Below are 22,188 nucleotides of genomic sequence, written 5' to 3' on the forward strand. Positions count from 1 at the left end.
CGCAGGTAGAAATCATTTACAAGTTATGCATAGAACAATTTATATACGTGCATAAAAATATGGTAAACATAACATATCATGTTTACTCACCTGGAAAACAATGACTCAAGTCCGAGTCTGGGGAGAAGATCGAACAAAATCTTGAGAATTTGAGCCTACAATAAATAGAATGGGGTGGTCACATTTAAGTAACAAAAGTAATGACGTAATGAAATTACCGAAAATCTTAACCATTGCCTAACACCCTGAATTGATTATTTGGTATCTTGGCCCGCGCAATATTCGAACTTGGCGTCATGGAATTCGTCAAGCTTAGCCATCGACTACGTTAGCATGCCTCGCTTTTCATGCTACGTGTAAGCGTATAGTGGAACTACACACCCACTTATAGGCTGCAATAACATAATATATATATATTTCTATATTTACCCATAAACTAGTTTTCTTTTAATATAGATAATATATTTTTATTTAAATTCCTCTTTTATCAAAAATACATATATATTTATATTTATAACTCAATTGATAAATTTCTAAAACTTAATAATTAATTAATTAATAATTTAATAAATGGTTTAAAAGGAATAAATTGCATTATTCTAGCCTCAGGATAAAAGGAATCCATCAGAAATCAGGATTCGAAATAAACCCACGTCATTATCATAGGCTAGCCTAGAACGCACTCGGGGTCAGTCTTGCTCGGCCTCGAGTCAACTAATAAGGTTTCGTCCTTAGGACTCCGATCAACAAAATGACTCGCCAATCATATCGCCAATTCTAGGAGACCTAAAGAGAACCCAAATTAAACTGACGTCGATATCCTGAGTAGGACTAACCTAACCAAGTCATCCTAAGTCCACGACAAGTAACAAGGGAGAACAAGCCGAGTGGGCCAGCCCAAGGGCTGCCACAACTGGGTTAGTCATGCCCAACACATTGGGCCATCCTATAACCCAATTGGGCCCCGCCATCCTAGGCCAAAACCTAACCCGACATGCCCAACCCCAAAAGCCCACATTTTCTTTTTCTTTATATTTTATTTATTTTTTTATTTTCTTTTATTTTCTTTCTTTCTTCCCAGCAAACTGTCGCCGCCGGCGACCACCGTCGGTCGGCCAAAAACGGCCGACCATCATATCGATACGAAGCCCTCGCCACAAATAACAACATATCTCAAAATGAGACCCATCGGACGGTCAGATCTTAATAGATCTAAGAATTAATTTTTGGCCAAAATATGGACGAAATCTTGCCATTGCCGTTCGCCGGCTGTCGGCCATTTTTTTCAACGATCGGAGGCTACCCCGAGGTGGGCAGCACCAAGGAGAACAACATAACCAAAAATGAGAAAGATCGGACGGCTAGATTTTCGTAGATCTAAGGTCAAACTTTCGGCCAAAAAGGGAACAACTCATTGCCAACGTCGCGGGCCACCATGGTCGGTGATTTCTGGCGATCCAAGACCGCCATCAAACTCCCTCAAGCAAACCGACCAACATATCCAAAAACCAAAGAAATCCAACGGTCGGATCTTTGTAGATCTGACCTTAAACATCTGGCCAAAAGCCCGCATCGCGTCTCAACATACATTTCACAAAAACAGTAAGAAAAACCGACAAGATCAAGACAAAATGCTTACCTCTTTGTAGATCAGGGGCGCTTTAACGGTAAAAATGAAGTCGGATCAAAGATCGAATGGCTCGATCTCTTGGAATCAATGAAAATCCGAGAGAGAGCAAGAGAGAAAAATAAGAGAGAGAGAGAGAGAAATTGATTTCTGGGGGAAGGGGGCTACCGAGCGCCTCCCCCTTTCTTTTTTATATTTTCTTTTTTTTTTAATTATTATATATATAATTTAATTTAATTAATTAATTTTTTTTTCGGATCTTTACATTCTTCCCCCCTTATAAAAATTTGTCCTCGAATTTCACGGAAACAAATAAGGATATTTCTCTTTCATGGCATCTTCCATCTCCCAAGTGGCCTCACCCTCACTATGGTTGCTCCACTGGATTTTAACAGAAGCTATTTCTTTAGATCTAAGCTTTCTGACCTGCCTATCTAAGATCTTAACAGGTTGCTCTTCATATTGCAAGCTTGGTTGGATTATAGTTGGTGCTGTCGGGGGCAAAACATGAGAGAGGTCTCCAATAACCCCGCGTAACATCGACACATGAAATACGGAGTGCACTCCAACCATCGATGATGGTAGTGCCAACTCATAAGCTACCTTCCCAATCCGCTTAAGGACTCGAAAAGGTCCAACATACCGGGAACTGAGTTTACCTCTCCTCCCAAACCTCACTACCCCCTTCATAGGCGATACTCTAAGATACACCAAATCATCAACTGCAAACTCTAAGGGTCGACGCCTACGATTTGCATACGACTTCTGAAGACTCTGAGCTGTCAAAAGCCTATCACGAACTACCTAGACGATCTCCATGCTTTGGCCAACCAGATCTGGGCCAATAAGTCATCTCTCACCAACCTCAAACCAACCTAAGGGTGACCTACATCGTCGACCATATAGCGCCTCATAAGGTGCCATTTGAATGCTGGATTGATAGCTATTGTTATATGCAAATTCGACATATGGCAAATTCTTCTCCCAACTATCCTTGAAATCAAGGGTACACGCTCTAAGCATGTCCTCAAGTATCTGGATAGTCCTCTCCAACTGGCCATCCGTCTAGGGGTGAAACGCAGTACTCAATGCTAACTGCGTACCCAAAGCCTCATGAAACGAGCCCCAATACCGAGAGGTAAATATGGACCCTCGATCAGAAATAATAGAAATGGGTACTCCGTGATACCGTACAATCTCATGAATAAACTTCTGAACTAACTGAGAAGCAGTAAATGATGTACGTACAGCAATAAAACGAGCTGTCTTCGTTTGGCGATCTACCACTACCCATAATGAATCATGTCCTGCATGAGACCTCGGCAATCCTGTAACCATATCCATGGTAATATGCTCTCATTTCCATTCTAGAATTGGGATGCTCTCCAACAAACCTCCTGGCCTCTTATGCTCCTCCTTCATTTGCTGACAGACTTGGCAAGTTAGACACGTATGAGCAACATCTTCCTTAAGGCGCGACCACCAAAAGAATTGCTTTAGATCCTGGTACATCTTGGTAGTCCCTGGGTGAATGGAAAATCGAGAATGATGAGCCTCCCTAAGAATCCTACTCCTTAACTCGTCCACCTCGGGGACACAGAGCCGAGTCCTGAATCTCAACACTCCAGAAGGGTCAACAGAAAAATCCAACGCCTTACCTTCTCCGACATCTTTAATGATCTTGGCTAGACTAGGGTCCTTAACTTGAGCCGCCTTAATCTCCTCCATCAAAGCAGACCTAAACTCGATGTGCGCCAAAAATCCTCGAGATTCAGATATCTCTAAACGTGCACCACTCTGCTCTAAACTATGTAACTGCTCCACTAACGGTCTCCTCCAACTAGAAATATGAGCAAGGCTACCCATCGACTTCCTACTCAAGGCATCTGCTACTACGTTAGCCTTTCCTGGGTGATACAAAATATGGACATCATAGTCCTTAAGGAGTTCCATCCACCTACGCTGTCTCAAATTCAAGTCCCTCTGGTAAAAAATGTACTTGAGGCTCTTATGATCCGTGAACACCTCGTAAGTCTCGCTGTACAAGTAATGCCGCCATATCTTGAGAGCAAATACTACGGCAGCCATCTCGAGGTCATGAGTAGGGTAGTTCTGCTCATGTTTCTTCAACTGCCTAGAAGCATATGCAATAACTATCCCACGCTACATCAACACACATCCTAATCCAACCCTCAACGCATCACAGTACACGACATAACCCCCACTCCCTGATGGTAGGGTCAACATTGGTGCTGTAGTCAAACGCCGCTTCAACTCATTGAAGCTTTGCTCACATGCATCTGACCACTCAAACTTTACATTCTTTTGGGTGAGACGTGTCATCGGCGTTGCAATCTTAGAAAAATCCTTCACAAAGCGACGGTAGTATCTTGCTAGACCTAGGAAACTACGTATCTCGGTGACTGTAGTGGGCCTAGGCCATTGAGCCATAGCCTCTATCTTCTTTTGGTCCACCTGGATCCCTTGACTAGACACAACATGCCCCAAAAAGCCAACACTCTCTAGCCAAAACTCACACTTTGAAAACTTGGCATATAACTCATTCTCACGAAAGGCTTGCAAAACCGTCCTAAGATGGTGCTCATGCTCAACATCACTCCTCGAGTACACCAATATATCGTCTATGAACATGATGACAAATTGATCCAAGAAGGGTCGAAATACTCTGTTCATCAAGTCCATGAATGCTGCCGGGGCATTCGTCAACCCGAAGGACATCACCAAAAACTCGTAATGCCCATACCGAGTGCGAAAGGCAGTCTTGGGAATATCCTGATTCCTGATCCTCAATTGATGGTATCCTGATCTTAAATCAATCTTAGAAAATCGTCTCGCGCCTTGCAATTGGTCAAATAGGTCATTAATGCGTGGCAGCGGATATTGGTTACGAATAGTAACTTTGTTTAATTGACGATAGTCGATGCAAAGTCTCAAACTTTCATCATTCTTCCTCACAAATAGCACCGGCGCACCCCATGGCAACGTGCTAGGCCTAATAAAACCCTTATCTAAGAGTTCTTGTAATTCATCATTCAACTCCTTTAATTCTGCAGGGGCCATCCTATACGAGGGTATCGAAATAGGTCGAGCCTCTGGTACTAGGTCAATACAAAACTCAATCTCTCGATCGGGTGGTAATCCTGGAAGTTCCTCGGGAAAAATGTCTGGGAACTCACACACTACTGGAACTCCACTAACCTCCCCAACTGATCGGTCCCACTCTCTCACAACTGCCAAGAACCCCTCACAACCTCTGCCCAACATACGTTGCGCCTTTATAGCTGATATCAGCATGCTAGCCCCTTGAGTCCTATCCCCCTGGATATAAAACAAATCCTCACCAGGAAGATCAAAGTAAACACATTTCCGACGACAGTCTAGGCTAGCGTGGCACGAAGCTAACCAATCCATACCTAAAATGGCGTCAAACTCCATATGACCAAGTAAAATAAGATCTGCTAGCATATCCCTATCCACGAGAGAAACAGCACAAGCCTGATACTCTCGCTCTACCTGTAGAGCATCACCTATAGGAGTCCCCACTAACATGGGCTTGCCCAGAGGAGTGGCACTTACTCCCAGATAGGGAGTAAACTGCCGCGATACAAACGAATGTGTCACCCTGTGATCAAATAGCACGTGTGCACTGTGACCACAAATATGAACCGTACCTGTCACCACTTGATTGGATGCCTGGGCATCCTGAGTCGTCATATGATAGACCCTCGGATAACTCTGTGGGCCATGTCCCCCTCAAGACTGGGGAGCGCTACTCTGAGCTCTAGATGTCGGCTGTTAAGCTGGAGCCTATCGTCCTGGAGGGCCTCGCCCTAGCTGTGAACAATGCCTCTGTATGTGACCTGGTTGTCCACACCTAAAGCATGTAATCGGCGACTTCGCGTACCTGCACACTCCTGAGTGTCTCTTCTTACATGTCGGACATAGGGACCTCTCTTTCTGTCTCTGTTGCCACTGCTGCTGCTGCTGTCTCTGGGAAGAGGGCGTAGGCAATGAAGGAAATGGTGGCGCTACTGCCAACGGCTGGGAACTCGTCGTGCCCTTCCCCTTCTTCCCAGAAGAGAAGGAAGTACCACTGTCGTCTCTAACCCTCTTTAAATCTCTAGCTGCCCTCTCCTCTGCTGCACGTGCCTCAAGGGCTAAGACACTATCAACTGCCTCCTCATAAGTGCTAAAACGAGTGGCGTGCAAACTTCTGAACCACGGCTCGATCAATCTAGAGACGAAGCGTGTAAGCCTGTCCTGCTCCGCAGGAACCAAAGCGAGTGAAAACTGTGAGAGCTCAGTGAACAATGCATCGTAAGGCTCGACGCTCATATCTGGGGTCTGCCTTAGGTCCTCAAACTGCTGGGCCCTCTAGAATCTCATGGTGCTAGAGACATATTTTGCCAAAAATAGTCTCTTGAACTTTGCCCATCTTAACGAGGCATCACCCCGCCGTCTCCTCAGTACATCATACCACGCGCTCGCCTCACCATGAAGACAAAAAAAGGTGAGCTCCACCATCCGGTAGCCATGTATGCGAGAACCTCTATTCAGTTTGTCTAACTGATCTAAAAACTCTTCAGCCTTATCTCTCGCACCTCTAAATTGGGGCGACTTCAGACCCATGAATCGCTCAAACTCATAGTCTATCCCAACGGCCTCAGGGTCCATTGGAGGTTGTCCCCTAGTCTCTTCCGCATCGCCAATGCCGACGGCAACACCTACAGCGCCACCGCTAATGGCGCCCCTAGCGCAACCAGCCATAGCACCGTCGCCAGTGCTGTCACTAGTGCCACCTCTAGTGCCGTCCTCGGTGCCATCTCCAGTGTCGCCACCAACCCTAGTATCCGGGCCCTCACTCCCTGGTGCCTCTGGCTATCTCTGAGAATTAACTATGTTTGTCAACAGCACTGTGATATTTGCCAAGGAGTTAATAATCAGCTGGCCTCTATCCCGGGCTGGAGTACTACCATCGAAGTCAACTCCACTGCGACCTGAACCACGACCCCAGCCTCTACCTCAGCCTTGGCCACATCGTCCGCCACGACCTCGTCCACGGCCTCTGATGATCGTGTTACTGCTGGCGGGTGAGGGATGAGGAGCCAGATCACCCCTTAAGGAATCTATCTGCCTGGATGCTGTCTGAGAACGAGGAGGCATCGTCCCTGTCATTATACTGATAGGTCAATAAAAGTAGCGATAGAATTTGAAAGCAAAAGATCAAATGATACTAGACTCTAACACCCTTAGCAAAAGCTATATCAATAATGTGCCATGGCTCACACCACGATCTAAAACCCAGCTAAGAATGGCTCTGTGGGACTCAATGAGACAAGACCTTAGACAAGCCTAGAGAATCAAATAGAATCAAAAGACACAAGCCTAACTCAAGAGTAACCTGGCTTTGATACCAATCTGTCACGACCCAAAATCTAATAAGTCATGACTAACACTAATCCCTATGCCCAGCGGCCTCACAATGGACTAGTAAGCCTCTTCTCTAGCTCGATTTGAATAAAACAATAATACTACTGACAAGATATAGAACATGGAGTAAAATACAAATTCACCTTCTAAATAACATTTCAATATTCCATATACAATAGCTGTACAAAAATCACACTGCTGTCATAAATACATATCTGATCCCGTATCCTGGGCCCTTGCCACAAATATGTGCCACAAAAATAAGAGACAAAAGATCAGACTCTACAATATGTGAATGTCTCCACAGAGCGTCCTATATTACATCCAGAATCAGAAAGAGGTATGATATCATACTAGAAGATCTGCTGGACCAATAATAAAAAAGGAGAATACCCTGAAAATATTTTTAATAAAAAGGGGTGAGTCTTGTGGACTCACAAGTATAAGGTATGTCATGCCCACTAAGAGAGTATACAATAAAATGCTAGGATGATCATCATGAGTACAATAACATAATAACGGTATAAACAGCGAAAATATGAACCATAAGTTTAAATAATTTGAGGTTTCAAAGGAAAAACATAGTGTAGGAAAAATAGGTGCTTAAAGACAACCCTCATAAGTTATTCCCTAACCACCTAAGTCCCTTATACTTTTATATGAAATGCATGCACTGATTCTGAGGACACATTAGTAGAAACTGACCTAACGCCTATATACACATGCACACAAGTATATATATTGGCACATACATCATCATCATACAATATCATCATAATGGCCCACGTGATAGTAGTGCTGAAACATACTATCTGTATCTCTCATGGCCTTGGTATGCCAAGCCTCACAATACCATGATCTTTTCTTGCTGTGAGTCACCAGGGAATCTACTAGATAGTCCTCTAATAATAATGCAAATGATACCCTAATTTATGCACAAGTCATAATCATTATCATTTCATGTGGTGCCTAAAATACACCATATCATTCAATATTTCACATGCTCAAGACAAGAAATCAGTTAGGGTATCCTTCTGTTTATGCCTCTCCTAGTAGGATGAAAGTATTTCATGCAATTTAGGAACATTTAAAAGAAAATGTTTTCTGTGATTCACATATAGAAATCATTTACAAGCTATGCATAGAACAATTTATATACGTGCATAAAAATATGGTAAACATAACATATCCTGTCTACTCGTTTGAAAAACGATGACTCAAGTCCGAGTCTGGGGAGAAGATCGAACAAAATCTTGAGAATCCGAGCCTACAATAAATAGAATGGGGTGGTCACATTTAGGTAACAAAAGTAACGACGTAATGAAATTACCGAAAATCCTAACCATTGCCTAACACCCTGAATTGATTATTTGGTACCTTGGCCCGCGCAATATTCGAACTTAGCATCATGGAATTCGTCGAGCTTAGCCATCGACTACGTCATCATGCCTCGCTTTTTCATGCTACGTGTAAGTGTATAGTGGAACTACACACCCACTTATAGGTTACAATAACATAATATATATATATATATATTTCTATATTTACCCATAAACTAGTTTTCTTTTAATATATATAATATATTTTTATTTAAATTCCACCTTTATCAAAAATACATATATATTTATATTTATAACTCAATTGATAAATTTCTAAAACTTAATAATTAATTAATTAATAATTTAATAAATGGTTTAAAAGGAATAAATTGCATTATTCTAGCCTCAAAATAAAAGGAATCCATCAGAAATTAGGATTCGAAATAAACTCATGTCATCATCATAGGCTAGCCTAGAACGCACTCGGGGTTAGTCTTGCTCGGCCTCGAGTCAACTAATAGGGCTTCGTTCTTAGGACTCCGATCAACAAAATGACTCGCCAATCATATCGCCAATTCTAGGAGACCTAAAGAGAACCCAAATTAGACTGACGTCGATATCCTGAGTAGGACCAATCTATCCAAGTCTTCCTAGGTCCACGACAAGCGACAAGGGAGAACAAGCCGAGTGGACCAGCCCAAGGGCTGCCACAACTGGGTTAGTCATGCCCAACACATTGGGCAATCCTATAACCCATTCGGGCCCCGCCATCCTAGGACAAAACCTAACCCGACATGCCCAACCCCAAAAGCCCTCATTTCCTTTTTCTTTATATTTTTTTTATTTTTTTATTTTCTTTCCCTTTATTCTTTTTCTTTACTTTTATTTTCTTTCTTTTCCTTTTCTTTTCTTTTCTTTTCTTTCTTCCTAGCAAACTGTCGCCGTCGGCGACCATCGCCGGCCGACCATCATATCGATACAAAGCCCTCGCCACAAATAACAACATATCTCAAAATGAGACCCATCGGACGGTCAGATCTTAATAGATCTAAGAATTAATTTTTGGCCAAAATAGGGGCAAAATCTAGCCATCGCTGTTTGTCGGCCGTCGGCCATTTTTTTCAACAATCGGAGACTACCCCGAGGTGCACAGCACTAAGGAGAGCAACATACCCAAAAATGAGAAAGATCGGACGGCTAGATTTTTGTAGTTCTAGGGTCAAACTTTCGGCCAAAAAGGGAACAACTCACTGCAGTCGTTGGCCATCGTGGCCAGTGATTTCTGGTGATCCAAGACCTCCATCAAAATCCCTCAAGCAAACCGACCAACATATCCAAAAACTAAAGAAATCCAACTGCCGGATCTTCATAGATCTGACCTTAAACATCCGGCCAAAAGCCCACATCGCACCTCAACATACATTTCACAAAAACAGCAAGAAAAAACGACAAGATCAAGCCAAAATTCTTACTTCTTTGTAGATCGGGGGCGCTTTAATGGTAAAAATGAAGTCGGATCGAAGATCGAACGGCTCGATCTCTTGGAATCAATGAAAATCCGAGAGAGAGCAAGAGAGAAAAATAAGAGAGAGAGAGAGAGAGAGAGGGGGAGATTGATTTCTGGGGGGAGGGGGCTGCCGAGCGCCTCCCCCTTTCTTTTTTATATTTTCTTTTTTTAATTATTATATATATATATAATTTAATTTAATTAATTAATTTAGTTTTTTTTTTCCCGGATCTTTACAATAACTATGTGTCAGACTTCATTAATATAATTAGATGACATCTCAAGAAACACATTTCCTGACTTTCAATCTGCCCTGAGCAAGAACTGTCTCATCACATCAATAGTAGATTACATAAGACATTAACCTCATCAAATACCGACGAGGGCGACAGATCCTATTCCCAACACCTGTCTCCATATACCAGTAATACGAAATCACATAGATGAACGTTTTCACCTCCCAATTGAATGGTTCAGCTCATTTGCAAAATTTTGCACACCAATACATAAAACAACTATGTCGGTTCAAGTCTAAGGATCAACACACCATTGTAACCTGATGACTCGTTCCCAAACAACCACCCACAGGTTTACTAGTGACATTTCATGTTATATGACACGTGACACACTGTCCTCCCATCGATATCCTCATATCGAACAAGGTAATAATCCTTATGTTAGTCCATACTATAATACCCTATGTTGCAAAGTGTTAAGTAAGTTCAAGGAACTGAAAATTAATTTGAGAATTTATTTAACAAATTTTTGAATCGACCAGAGGGAGTACCCTGGACCCTAGATGATTAAGGAAAATGGAATAGTAAGGACGAGTGATTCGAGTTATGATTTTAGGCATCAAAAGAAGTTGGATCGGAAACAGTTTCCAGTGCAGCTATGAACCAGGTTGAGAAAATCGAATGATCGTAAGGGATGTAATACTCAAGGTTTTTAGATTCAGATACTTGAAGAAATATGATATTTTAAGGGTTTGTGGATAATTGGAGAGAAAAGTTCAATTTCTGAGCTAGGGGCAAAATCGTAATTTTTGAGGTTCGGGTAAAAATGTAATTTACCTAAAAATTAGGGGCATTAGCGTAATTAGTTCATTTTTTAGGGACTAAAATGCAATTAAAAATTAGTCTGGGAACTATGTTGAAAAGGGTCTAAGTGCAATTATCCAAAAATTCGAGCCAAAGTGTAATTATTGAAACCTTTTTACTATAGGCATTTGGGAGATTCAGGAAAAGCCTCATAAATGACGTTAGAGATAAGATGAAGCCTTATGATGACATTAGAGTTAAGATAAAGGCTCATGATGACGTTAGAGATAAGATGAAAGCTCATGATGACTTTAAGGATAAGATTTGGATAAGATTTGATTGGATAAGATAAGATTTGAATAAGATTTGATTGGATAACATTTTGTTGGATATGATTTAATTTGGATAAAGATTTGATTTGAGTAATATTTGATTCGGATATCAATGATTATATAATATTTTAGAAGATTTAGAATGATTGTAGAATATCTTAGAAGATTTGGTAATGATTATATAAAATCTTAGATGATTTGAAATGATTGCAGAATATCTTAGAAGATTTGGTGATGATTATATAATATCTTGGAAGATTTACAATGATTGCAGAAGATCTTTAGAAGATTTGGAATGATTGTAAAAGATTTTGGAAGATTTGAAATGATTGCAGAATATATGTTTCCATGGTGGTTAAGTTTCCAAAACTTATAAATAGGGGTTCATAGCCAAAGGTTTCTCATTCAAAATTGTGAGAAGTTCGTGCTAGACAAGAGTGCTTCGGGTTTAGTGGATAGAGGACTTTTTAAGCATACGCGAAGCATCACACGCGTAGAGCACTTGGGCAGCGCATGAGAACGTGTAAGGAGGTGGTTTGGTTAAAATACTTGAGGAGTTACACAAAAGTCAAGTTTGGACACAAGATTCAAGGTATTCTGAGTTTCGTTCAAGGTGAGTGTTTGCCCCCAAAACTTGATTTATTGTGCTTGTTCTATCTGAACATGTGTGTGATTTCATGCAAAATAGTTTTGTGCATTGAAATGGTAACCGATGACGGTTGGTTTTTATGAGGGAGGTTCATCCCTAAACGTTTTGAACTTGTGCATTGCATTCTATAAAATATTGTTTATATAATGCATTGAACTGTGAAATGTGGTATTGTCTTACGTTTTTATGTGTACATATGGAATATCAGCCTCGGATGTTATCTGGATAGTGTAGCCATAATTCTCCAAGGGCGTGATGGAATAATAGGGGTATCTGATGTTGGTGTGCATGTCAGGATAACGCCTTGGTTTCCATGCTAGACCGTTTGGTCAAGGAAGTTGCACTAGGATGACTAGGTGGTCCATACAGTATTGTTCATGTGGAATGTCAGCCTAGGATGTTGTCTAGATAGTGTAGCCGTAATTCTCTAAGGGTGTGATGGAATAATAGGGGTATCTGGTGCTGGTGTGCATGTCAAGATAGCCGCCTTGGTTTCTGTGCCAGGCCATTTGGCCAGGGAAGTTGCACTAGGATGACTAGGTGGTCCATGTGAAATTTTGGAGTTGAGATTGTATGGTGGTTCCTGGATGGTTAAGGTGGGAACGTATTCTGGTGAGATGTGTTGGCAGCCCTATTTAAGCTAGAATCGCGTTGTGTCGTCGAGTCGGTATGGTGGCATAGCTTTTAGAGAGATTGTTCTTTTCCCGTGGTAGGGTTAAACGTTGGGGATTCTCTTGGGTTAGGGCTTACCAGATGTATTGGTTTATTTCATGTCTTGCATTCATTCATGAAAAATGTGTTTTGAACTCTCACTTAGATGATTCAACATTTAATTTGGACTATGTCCCTAGAATATTCAAACGTTTCAAGTGAAGGCAGCGGTGCGAAGAGAAAGGGAATTGCCGAGGAGTGACGGCGATTAGAGGATGTTTTTATATTATGTCATTTCGGTTATGTTGTTTATTTTGAGAACGACATGTAAACGTTGGTTCAATTTTATGTTATAAATAAAATGGTTTCGGTTATGACTTAGGTTTCGATCTAACTTCCGCATTTGATATGATGTACATGTCTTAGTTTATTGATAGTTCATAGTTGATATATTGAAAAGGTGTAACAGGATCTTTGGGGAACGATTTTTGTGATGTGTTTTTATTTGAAAAAATTTTTATAACTCCGAAATCTTACGTTATGTAACGCTCTCTCGGGAATTAGGGTGTTACACATACTCGATTAATAGAAGTCTCATCTAAAGAATCTAAGGACTAATTAGGAATAGTTTAAGAAGTTCTATTATCAGATAATTCTGTCATAAAGTCTCAACATCTTAAGAATAAGATTCTCACACAGAATTTGTAGGGATTCATTCATATAATTGATCGAAAAAAATATGAATAAAGAAAATCTTATTTTTTATTGATTTATACAAAGATACAATGAATTTATTACAACAAATCCGCTAAATATCATCCAAATTTAACATAAGATTACACAACACTAACAAACATTACGTTAGCATTTATTTTATCAATTTATTTTATCTTAACTTTGATTTGTATTGACAATTTACTCTATGAAAAAACCAAATTCATGAAGACCCACGGTCAAACCTTGTCACAATTTTTCAGATAGTCAATTTGGAATCCATTAGAATTATTATTTACTTCATAAAATTACAATTAATGGATAAAAATAAAAATTAAGAATAAACCGATGTTAGTTTATTTTTAGTTAATGTTTTCAACTAGAAAATTTCTTAATTTTAAATACATTTTTTCGTTTTTAAAGATTAAAACTGGTTTATATTTGACAGCAATAAAGGTATTTTTTTTCTTTAGTTTTTTACAAAAACAAAAACAAAAATAAAAACTGACGATAAAAAAAAAAAAATCACATATAAAGAGCGCCCAAATCCCGTGTCATGTGGTCCTTTAAATTAATTTGAACCATATATAGATAGGCAGTTGTACCTGCCTGCCACGTGACAAAAATTAATGGTTGAACTATTTGACTGAGCCAAATATTGTACATTTAGATTGAGCATCGTCAGTGTCGAATGTTTTACATCATGCATTGATCAAGAGGGAAATTATCACCAACCACCATCTTTGAATGATCAAGATTTGTGGATGAAGGAAGCAATTGGGAAAGAATTATCATCCACATAGCATGGCTTTTATATGTTATATATAAGTTAACAACAGCTGAAGACTTTGAGCAACAGTTCAGGCTTCAAGAGGTTAATATAAGTGTAAATTACAATATACAATAAACATGTGAATAGCTTCTACCAAATCAAGCATTTTTGGGTCATTGCTTATCTTCATACAATAAACATGTGAATAGACATTTGTACCTGCCTGTCACATGACAAAAATTAATGGCCCCAACAACCATTTGACTGAGAGCCACAGAAAATATTGTACATTCCCTTAGATTGAGTGGTTTATATTGTGTGCATCGTCAACGTCAAATTTTACATCACGCATTGAAGAGGGAATGACGTATGGAGGGAGAAATTCATCCTTGTGCATTTATCATGCATTATTAGGTGTCTTAACACTTTAAATTATTTAGAAATTTAAAAAACTAAATTTGATTTTAATTTAAAAATTATTTATTTGACCACTCGAATCGGTCAAATAACTTAAATTTATATATATGTGCAATATGTATATATACACACACATTTATATAAAAAAATATAAAGAATATATATAATAAAGTATAAAATATATATATATATATATATGAAAAAGGTGGCCAGCCTGCAGGATGTGAGGTCACTTTCTGCGAAGAAAGGGACTCCACAGTCCTCAACACAGCAAGCAGCTACTCGCTGCGTGCCAATTTCTTCCTCTTTCTTTTTCTTTTTTTTTTTTTTTCATGTGAATATAATTATATTTCAAAAAAATAAAAGTTTCAAAAACAAAAATAAAACATAAATCTTTCATATTAATTAGCTTCTCTAGCTATGAGGAAAACTAGAGTTCTTGTAAATTGAGGGATGACCAACAAAATCAAACGTAACAAATGAGAAAAAATAGAGAATAATAGACAAGAAAGAAAGAAAAATATTGTCATATGCATTAAGGTGACCCAAACTCTTACTTGATGATATTTTTTGTATTGAAAAACGTAATTTGTATAACTTTTCATTTGCATCTATGATCATGTATGGTCATGCTCTACTTAATTTTTAATTAAGTTTTGATAATTAAAAAAAATGATATTTTGTATCTAATTATTTTTTATTAATTTATAAAATATTTTGGTATAGCATATGTATTACCAAAACTATTATTTTTCATTAAAATTATTTTTCAAGTAATATGCATAAATTTTTTTATATAAAAATATATTTTTCAAAATGCTACATTGAATAGTGAACAGTGATTTGATCATTGTGAATAATAATCTGATCGTTGTGAACATTAATTTTTTAAAAATACGTATAAATACCCTCAAATTCATTTGTAATATAATAAATTGCACAAATTCCATATCCAAAAGATCTCAAACATTCTAAAGCTAACATTCAAGCAATCTAAGACTCTCGAACTATTATTGCACATCAACCAAGAGTCACAAGACAAGAGGAGAAAAAGATTTTCAAGCCTATTCCAAATTTTTCTATTAAATCTGAGGTCACTAATTTATTTATTTAAATATTATTATTTTATATAATTTATTTTTAATTACTTATTTATTTGTATGGACAATTACTTGCAATCATTTCAACTAAGGATCTTTTTAATATCTCAAAAATCTCTACTACTACTTTTTACTACTTTTAAAATCTGAGCCCAACAGTCAAACTATATCTTGAATGCCACTGTGACCCTTTATAAGTGTGAAATCATTATAATAAAAGTAAATTACATTTAGCATCAATAATAGTTTATTAAATTACAATATCTATTCTTATATATTAAAAATTACACTAATCACCCTTCGGTCAAATGTTTGTTAAGAAATTTCAACAATTTTATAAACTTTAGGGTACCTCATGAAACCTAAGTATAATCTTAATGGATAATTTGATAAAACTTTAGGTGGACTTCTCTCTCTCTCTCTCTCTCTCTCTCTCTCTCTCTAGATATATATATATATGTATATATATATTATGGGGAATATGCAATTCACAACTCTAAAGTAGTAGAGGATTCATGGAATCTGTTTTTTTTTCTCCGTTGCAAGTTTAAAAGAAGCATTTTCCTGGAAACATCAAATATATTATCAAGAGACAAGCTTTTAATTAATTTGAGTCATTTTCCTCATTGTAAACGTGGGGAACCAGACATGACAAGTGTCAAGTCTGGTCCTCCAATTTAAGAATCTAAGCCCGTTTGTATTTAGTTAGAAAAAAAAATATGTTTTAACTCACATGAGAAACAAAAATTACCTCATCCTAAATGAAAATTTTAATAGAAAATAAGCTAAAATATGCATTAATGTTGTATCATAAAATTCAATTCTATGAAAAATATAGTTATTAAGTCTACCTAAAGTTTTTCATGAAATTTTTCAAATAACAAAAATAAAATTCAATTATTCGAATGTGACATTTTTCATGAAATTTTCATACTATCAAAGAGAGTCTAACTTCACTTGTATTCATCGACCTATTAAGTGTTTTGACAATTGAGAGTGAGCAATTGCCCCTAACCATCAACCACGATGGCCGGTAGTGACTGTCAATGTGTTTATACGTGTGTTAGGTTTGATCAAAAGTTTAAATTTAGATTTACAGAAATACAACTGTTGGATTCTGCTAGTTCTTGGATATGTTGGTCGATGGGGATAAGGGTGTCGAGTGGTTGCCTCTGATCATCAGAAATAACTAACCATGGTAATTGATGGCAACTGCTAGTGAGTTTTTCAATTCTGATCGAAAATTAAAAATCAGATATATTAATGAAAATCTAACGATTAAATTTGGTCCATTTTTTGTATATGTTAACTTTTTTGACTTGATATTTCTAATAGTAGATTTTAATCGTGAGAATGTCTGTTTGACGATAGTTATTCGTCGGTTGCTCACCTATATATATAATGTAATTAATTTTATATTATAGAATTTATGTACAAAAAAAAAGTTAAAATTCATGTAATTGAAAATTTTGCTATTTTCAAGTACATTACACAATATGAAATTAAACTTTCATATTGTGTAATTTAATTGAAAAGTTAGAATTCCTGTAAATTTGGCTATTTCGTCTAAATGAATTATGGGATGTTCAATCACATCAACTATTAAATTACAGAGGGGAAGGCATTAGATTATTATTATGTGTATAACTAACCTCACTCACACATGAAAAGGATGCGACCAAGTGACCCAACAACTCAAGTCCTGCTAATTTTTAGTTTATTTATTTTAGTTGAACTTCTCTCTCTCTCTCTCTCTCTCTCTCTCTCTCTCTCTCTCTCTCTACGTATATATATATATATATATTATGGGGAATATGCAATTGACAACTCCAAAGTAGTATAGGATTCATGTAATCTGTTTTTTTCTCCCTTGCAAGTTTAATTAAGAAGCATTTTCCTGGAAAATGTCGTCTTCATCGTCTCTTACTTTCACCGTGAGAAGGCAAGAGCCACGACTGGTTGCGCCGGCTAAGCAGACGCCTTGTGAACTCAACCCACTCTCCGACATTGACGACCAGCAGGGCCTCCGGTTTCAAGTTCCTGTGACAATGTTTTATAGAAAAAATCCTTCCAAGGATGGAGAGGATCCCGCCAAGATCATCGAAGCAGCACTCGCCGAGGCCCTGGTTTTCTACTACCCGTTCGCCGGCAGGCTTATTGAAGCCAGCAACCGGAAACTCATGGTGGCCTGCACCGGCGAAGGGGCTTTGTTCGTAGAGGCGGACGCCGATATCGAGCTCGAGCAGGTCAGCGACCCGCTTCAGCTGGGGTTTCCGTACTTGGCGAAGCTTCTGCAAGATGTTCCCGGCTCCGATGGAATCATCGGTTGCCCTCTCCTTCTCATTCAGGTATTTTTTGAATATGAAGACTAATAGCGTATTTATAAAGATTAGGTACATTGAGATAAAAGAGCAATAATATATTCGTTGAAATTCTGCGTTTAATAAAAGGGCTTGGTCAAAACGATGCCAACAAACGCCTTACATTGGTTGGAACAATCAATGGAAGCTTGAATTGGTCGTTTTAACGGATTCACGGCCATATTAGCATCCTAAGATTTGCTTGATAAACTAATAGAATATTAATGGTTCTTAGTCTGAATTGAACCCAGAATCTTAAGAGTGTTGGGTTAATTCGGACCAAATATATTGGCACAAAGTTACAAACTAATTAATGAAACAATACTAATTAATTTGGATTGTGATCAACGCATAGGTGACTCGTTTCCAATGCGGTGGCTTCGCCTTTGCAGTTGGCATGAACCACACCATGAGTGACGGCTCTGGGCTAATCCAGTTCCTGAACGCCATTGCCGAGTTTGCTCAAGGCAAAGCAGGCTTCCCTTCTGTTACTCCCGTTTGGCAAAGGGAGGTTTTATGTTCGAGAAACCCTCCTCGGGTCACTTGCTTGCACAACGAATACGGGCCAGAGCTCGACCTTGAAGACCAATCCAACGGTGATGGGAATGAAACTATGATCAATCGATGTTTCTTCTTTGGTACTAAAGAGATAGGAGCCCTTCGGAGCCATCTTCCCCCGCAGAAACGAACGAGATGCACTAGGTTCGAGATAATTACAGCTTGTATCTGGAAATGCCGCACAATTGCGCTCGGCATTGGCCCGAATGAGAGCGTTCGAATTTCATCCATTATCAATGGTCGTGGCAAGGCTGGGCTAGATATACCAGATGGATACTACGGCAACGTTTTTGTCTATCCAGCGTCGGTTTCGAAGGCCGAAACGGTTTCAAAATACCCACTGGAATATGTCGTGGAGCTGGTGAAGAAGACGAGGAGCCAAGCGATTGATGGCGAGTATTTCATGTCAGTGGCTGATCTTATGGTGACTAGGGGAAGACCGTTGTATACAAGGAAAGGGAACTTTATTATTTCTAATACGGCTCAACTGGGATTCGACAAAGTCGACTTTGGGTGGGGGAAGCCGGTGTACGGCGGGCCGGCTGAGGCCGTCTCTCTAATAAGCTTCTTCTCGAGTTTCAGGGACAATGAAAGAGGGGATGGGATTCTAACGGCGATATGCTTGCCGGGGTCGGCCATGCAGAGGTTCGAAGATGAGCTGAAGAAGATGACCAAGGATGCTTTGAGAGATGTGAACGATCACATCCCAGCAAGATTTGCATCCATGCTCTAAAGTAATTGTTGAATATTAATTTGAATTTTCTAGATGCATGTGTCTTTCTTTATCTGCGTGCAAGTTCAGTGTTAGTTTATTAATTAGGTATTTTCATTTAACAGTATGATGAAACTTGTAATATTTATTCTGTTCAATTCTCTTGTTGACATTGCCATTGTAGAAATTTTAAGAACTCAAGCACTTGACACAATGTTAACAAAATTTTAAAATTCTTGTTTAAGGACAATGTTGCCTTTAGAAGAAGAAATAATTCAAAATTTGATAATACGAAAGAATAAGTGTAAATTTGTGGTGCAATACTTCATGATAGGACAAGGTCAGATATGGAAACGAAAAATGAATAAGGCATGAAACGGAAATCAGGTATATGACATTTTTAAAAAAAGTAAAAAATGAAAATGCAAGAAATTGTGAAAATAAAAAAAAATATAGAGATCATTTTGTAAATATAATATTTAATATAAAAAATAGTTATTTAATATAAAAAAACATAAATTTCTTAATGTATTCAAAAAAAATTAAACGTATGATTTATTATTTATGGATCATGATTTACTAAATAAAAATAAATAATAAAATTTTAAAAAAATAATTAAATATAATACAATTTATAAAAGTTTCTCAACTCTATCATTCTCTTTCTCTGTGGTCTCATTGACATATTATAACAATTTTGTAATTAAGAGGTATTTAAAAATGTCTCAATATATAATTTATTAGGGCATTTTAGCTATTAAGGCGCTAACAAAAGTGCTGCATGTAATCATGCCCCAAAAGTTGAGACACTCACAAATACTATGTAAATCCACCAAGATATTTCTCTTAATTTACATGTAATGACGTTTAAAAATGTTTGAAAACAACTATAAATTTAAGTATATAATTAAATGAAATTTAAAAATGCCCCAAAGTTTAAACTTTTTTTTTTCCCAAGAGAGGTAGAGGTGATGAACAAATTTTTGAATACTAAAACCTAATATCAACTAACATATCACAAATCTCTTCAACTAATTTAGTAATCCAAACCCTATAATAAAATCACTTCACATATACATAAACAAAACCAATACACTTCATGAATCAAAATGCATTTTGAAAATATGATAAAACCTGTAATTTTGTAATTATATCCCATACATCTTAATGACAAATCAAACAATCCATAACCACAAAATTCTCCACATTTTCCAGTTACTCGAACTACAAACCCAAGACATTTCATGAATTCAAACATCGTCCAAAATAACTTTACATTAAAATAGTGAACTATATCATAATATATACATAATCAAAATAAACCATAAAGTATTAGTTGGTACATAATCTAATCAAAGTCAATAGCCATTAAACATGCAATAATGTATTCAAGATTGATTTGTCAGAAAAAGAATTACTCCAAAAGTTCATAAATGTAATAATTACCATCATTTGTCATCCATTATAACAAAAAAAAAAAACTAATCTCCATGGTCTATTAAACTCTAATCACTTTCATCATGTTCAACCTACACAAAGAAAGTAAAAATATCTTAGTAAAATAGAAAGAAAGTTTTGCCAAGAAAGATGAAATCAACAATATAAAAGTATAATTGTACCAATGACAATGACCAAGCAACATATGCTAAGAAGGCGTCTCCAATGGTTTCAATATTCCATATCTTTTTATCAAATTTTCATCCCACTCCACTGCCACTTGAATGTGTATGTCACACCAATTAGGCCCTAATCGTGATCCACCAACATGTGAGGATGGATCAATATTTCGGACAATTCCCTTTGCTACAATTTGAGTTGGGTCGTTTATACTTTTCAAGCAAATTCTATTTTGAACCTATCAACAAAATTACAATGGGTAATGCAAGTTTAACATCTTAATAAAACTAAAGTAAACCATAGGTGAACCCAACAAATTGGTAATCTAAACAATATATGTGCATAACTACTACAGTGAAGAAGAAATAGTAAGAAGAATTACCTAAATTGGCTCGCGAGTTGAAGTTGGTGAAGAAAAACCCACAAGTTAAAGTATAACTTTACACACACCTTCTATGCATCAGAATTGCAAAAAGTTACCAACTCTTTCCATTGGTCTTCATGAACTCTTTCAGGAACATTTTATATTGAATCCAAAATTCCTTGAGCAAATTATGTTCAAAATTTATAAAAGTTAACTTCATATAACCTCCTTAGTTTGACCTGCAACATTTCTTAAAATGGTGTAAATACCCTTTCATTTGAGCCCTCAAATTTGATATTATCTTCACAGTTCTCAAATTGTTTTTTCTTCTCTGTTAGGTGCATAGTCAAACACAGGATGTTACAACATCCATAAGAGCATTATGAAAACTAAAACAACCAATATTTATACACACACACACACACATTATGATTGTTCTAAATACCAAAACAATTACAACGCAACCAAATACCAACATCACCCATAACACCCCACCCTTTCCCCACCATTATACCACAACCCCCGCGCCCGCCAACCCTATAACCCAGGAGGCACCACCCAAGCCTCAAAGCAGCACCCCAACACCCAAAGTAAATCTCATTTCCTTGAAATTTTTTATTTAATAACAAATACATCCCTAAAATGTAGTGACGCTGCATAAGGCTCCCACAATTTCAAGAACGGTTAGATGTAATCAGCCATTCCCACATGCCTTCTATTTCAGAGGCGAGGTATCCATATCGGTAAAAGTAATGTCTTACACTAGAATGTTAAAACATGTTATCCAAATGTCCATGACCTGTTAACATACACAAACCAAGATCTTTGATATCTATATATATGTGTGTGTGTGTGTGTGTGTGTGTGTGTTATATGAATTTGAAGACAAAGCGTTTTGAAGGAATCCTAACCCAAGTTTACAGCCACTTAAGACCCGAATGCAAGCCAATGTGACCTAACTATGAGAAAGATAGAGAGAAAACCTATAAACACCATTT

At 37.7% G+C, this 22,188-nt stretch overlaps 1 protein-coding gene across 1 annotated transcript; it reads left to right on the plus strand.

The window, feature by feature from the left end:
- The first annotated feature begins 17,358 nt into the window (after positions 1–17,358).
- On the plus strand, positions 17,359–19,379 carry LOC127812607 (alcohol acyltransferase 16-like). The gene is made up of 2 exons (XM_052353043.1): positions 17,359–17,927; positions 18,295–19,379. The coding sequence occupies exons 1-2, from the start codon at positions 17,484–17,486 to the stop codon at positions 19,228–19,230; spliced, it is 1,380 nt and encodes a 459-aa protein (XP_052209003.1). The 5' UTR covers positions 17,359–17,483; the 3' UTR covers positions 19,231–19,379.
- The last annotated feature ends 2,809 nt before the right edge of the window (positions 19,380–22,188 follow it).

Source organism: Diospyros lotus, chromosome 11 (genome assembly GCF_014633365.1).
Source record: "Diospyros lotus cultivar Yz01 chromosome 11, ASM1463336v1, whole genome shotgun sequence".
NCBI lineage: Eukaryota > Viridiplantae > Streptophyta > Magnoliopsida > Ericales > Ebenaceae > Diospyros > Diospyros lotus.

What these genes read in the sequence shown, in the direction of transcription:
- LOC127812607 (XM_052353043.1), top strand. Translation starts at nt 17,484, where the DNA reads ATGTCGTCTTCATCGTCTCTTACTTTCACCGTGAGAAGGCAAGAGCCA. An exon ending in GCCCTCTCCTTCTCATTCAG is followed by an intron (nt 17,928 to 18,294) that starts GTATTTTTTGAA and finishes ATCAACGCATAG; the next exon opens with GTGACTCGTTTCCAATGCGG.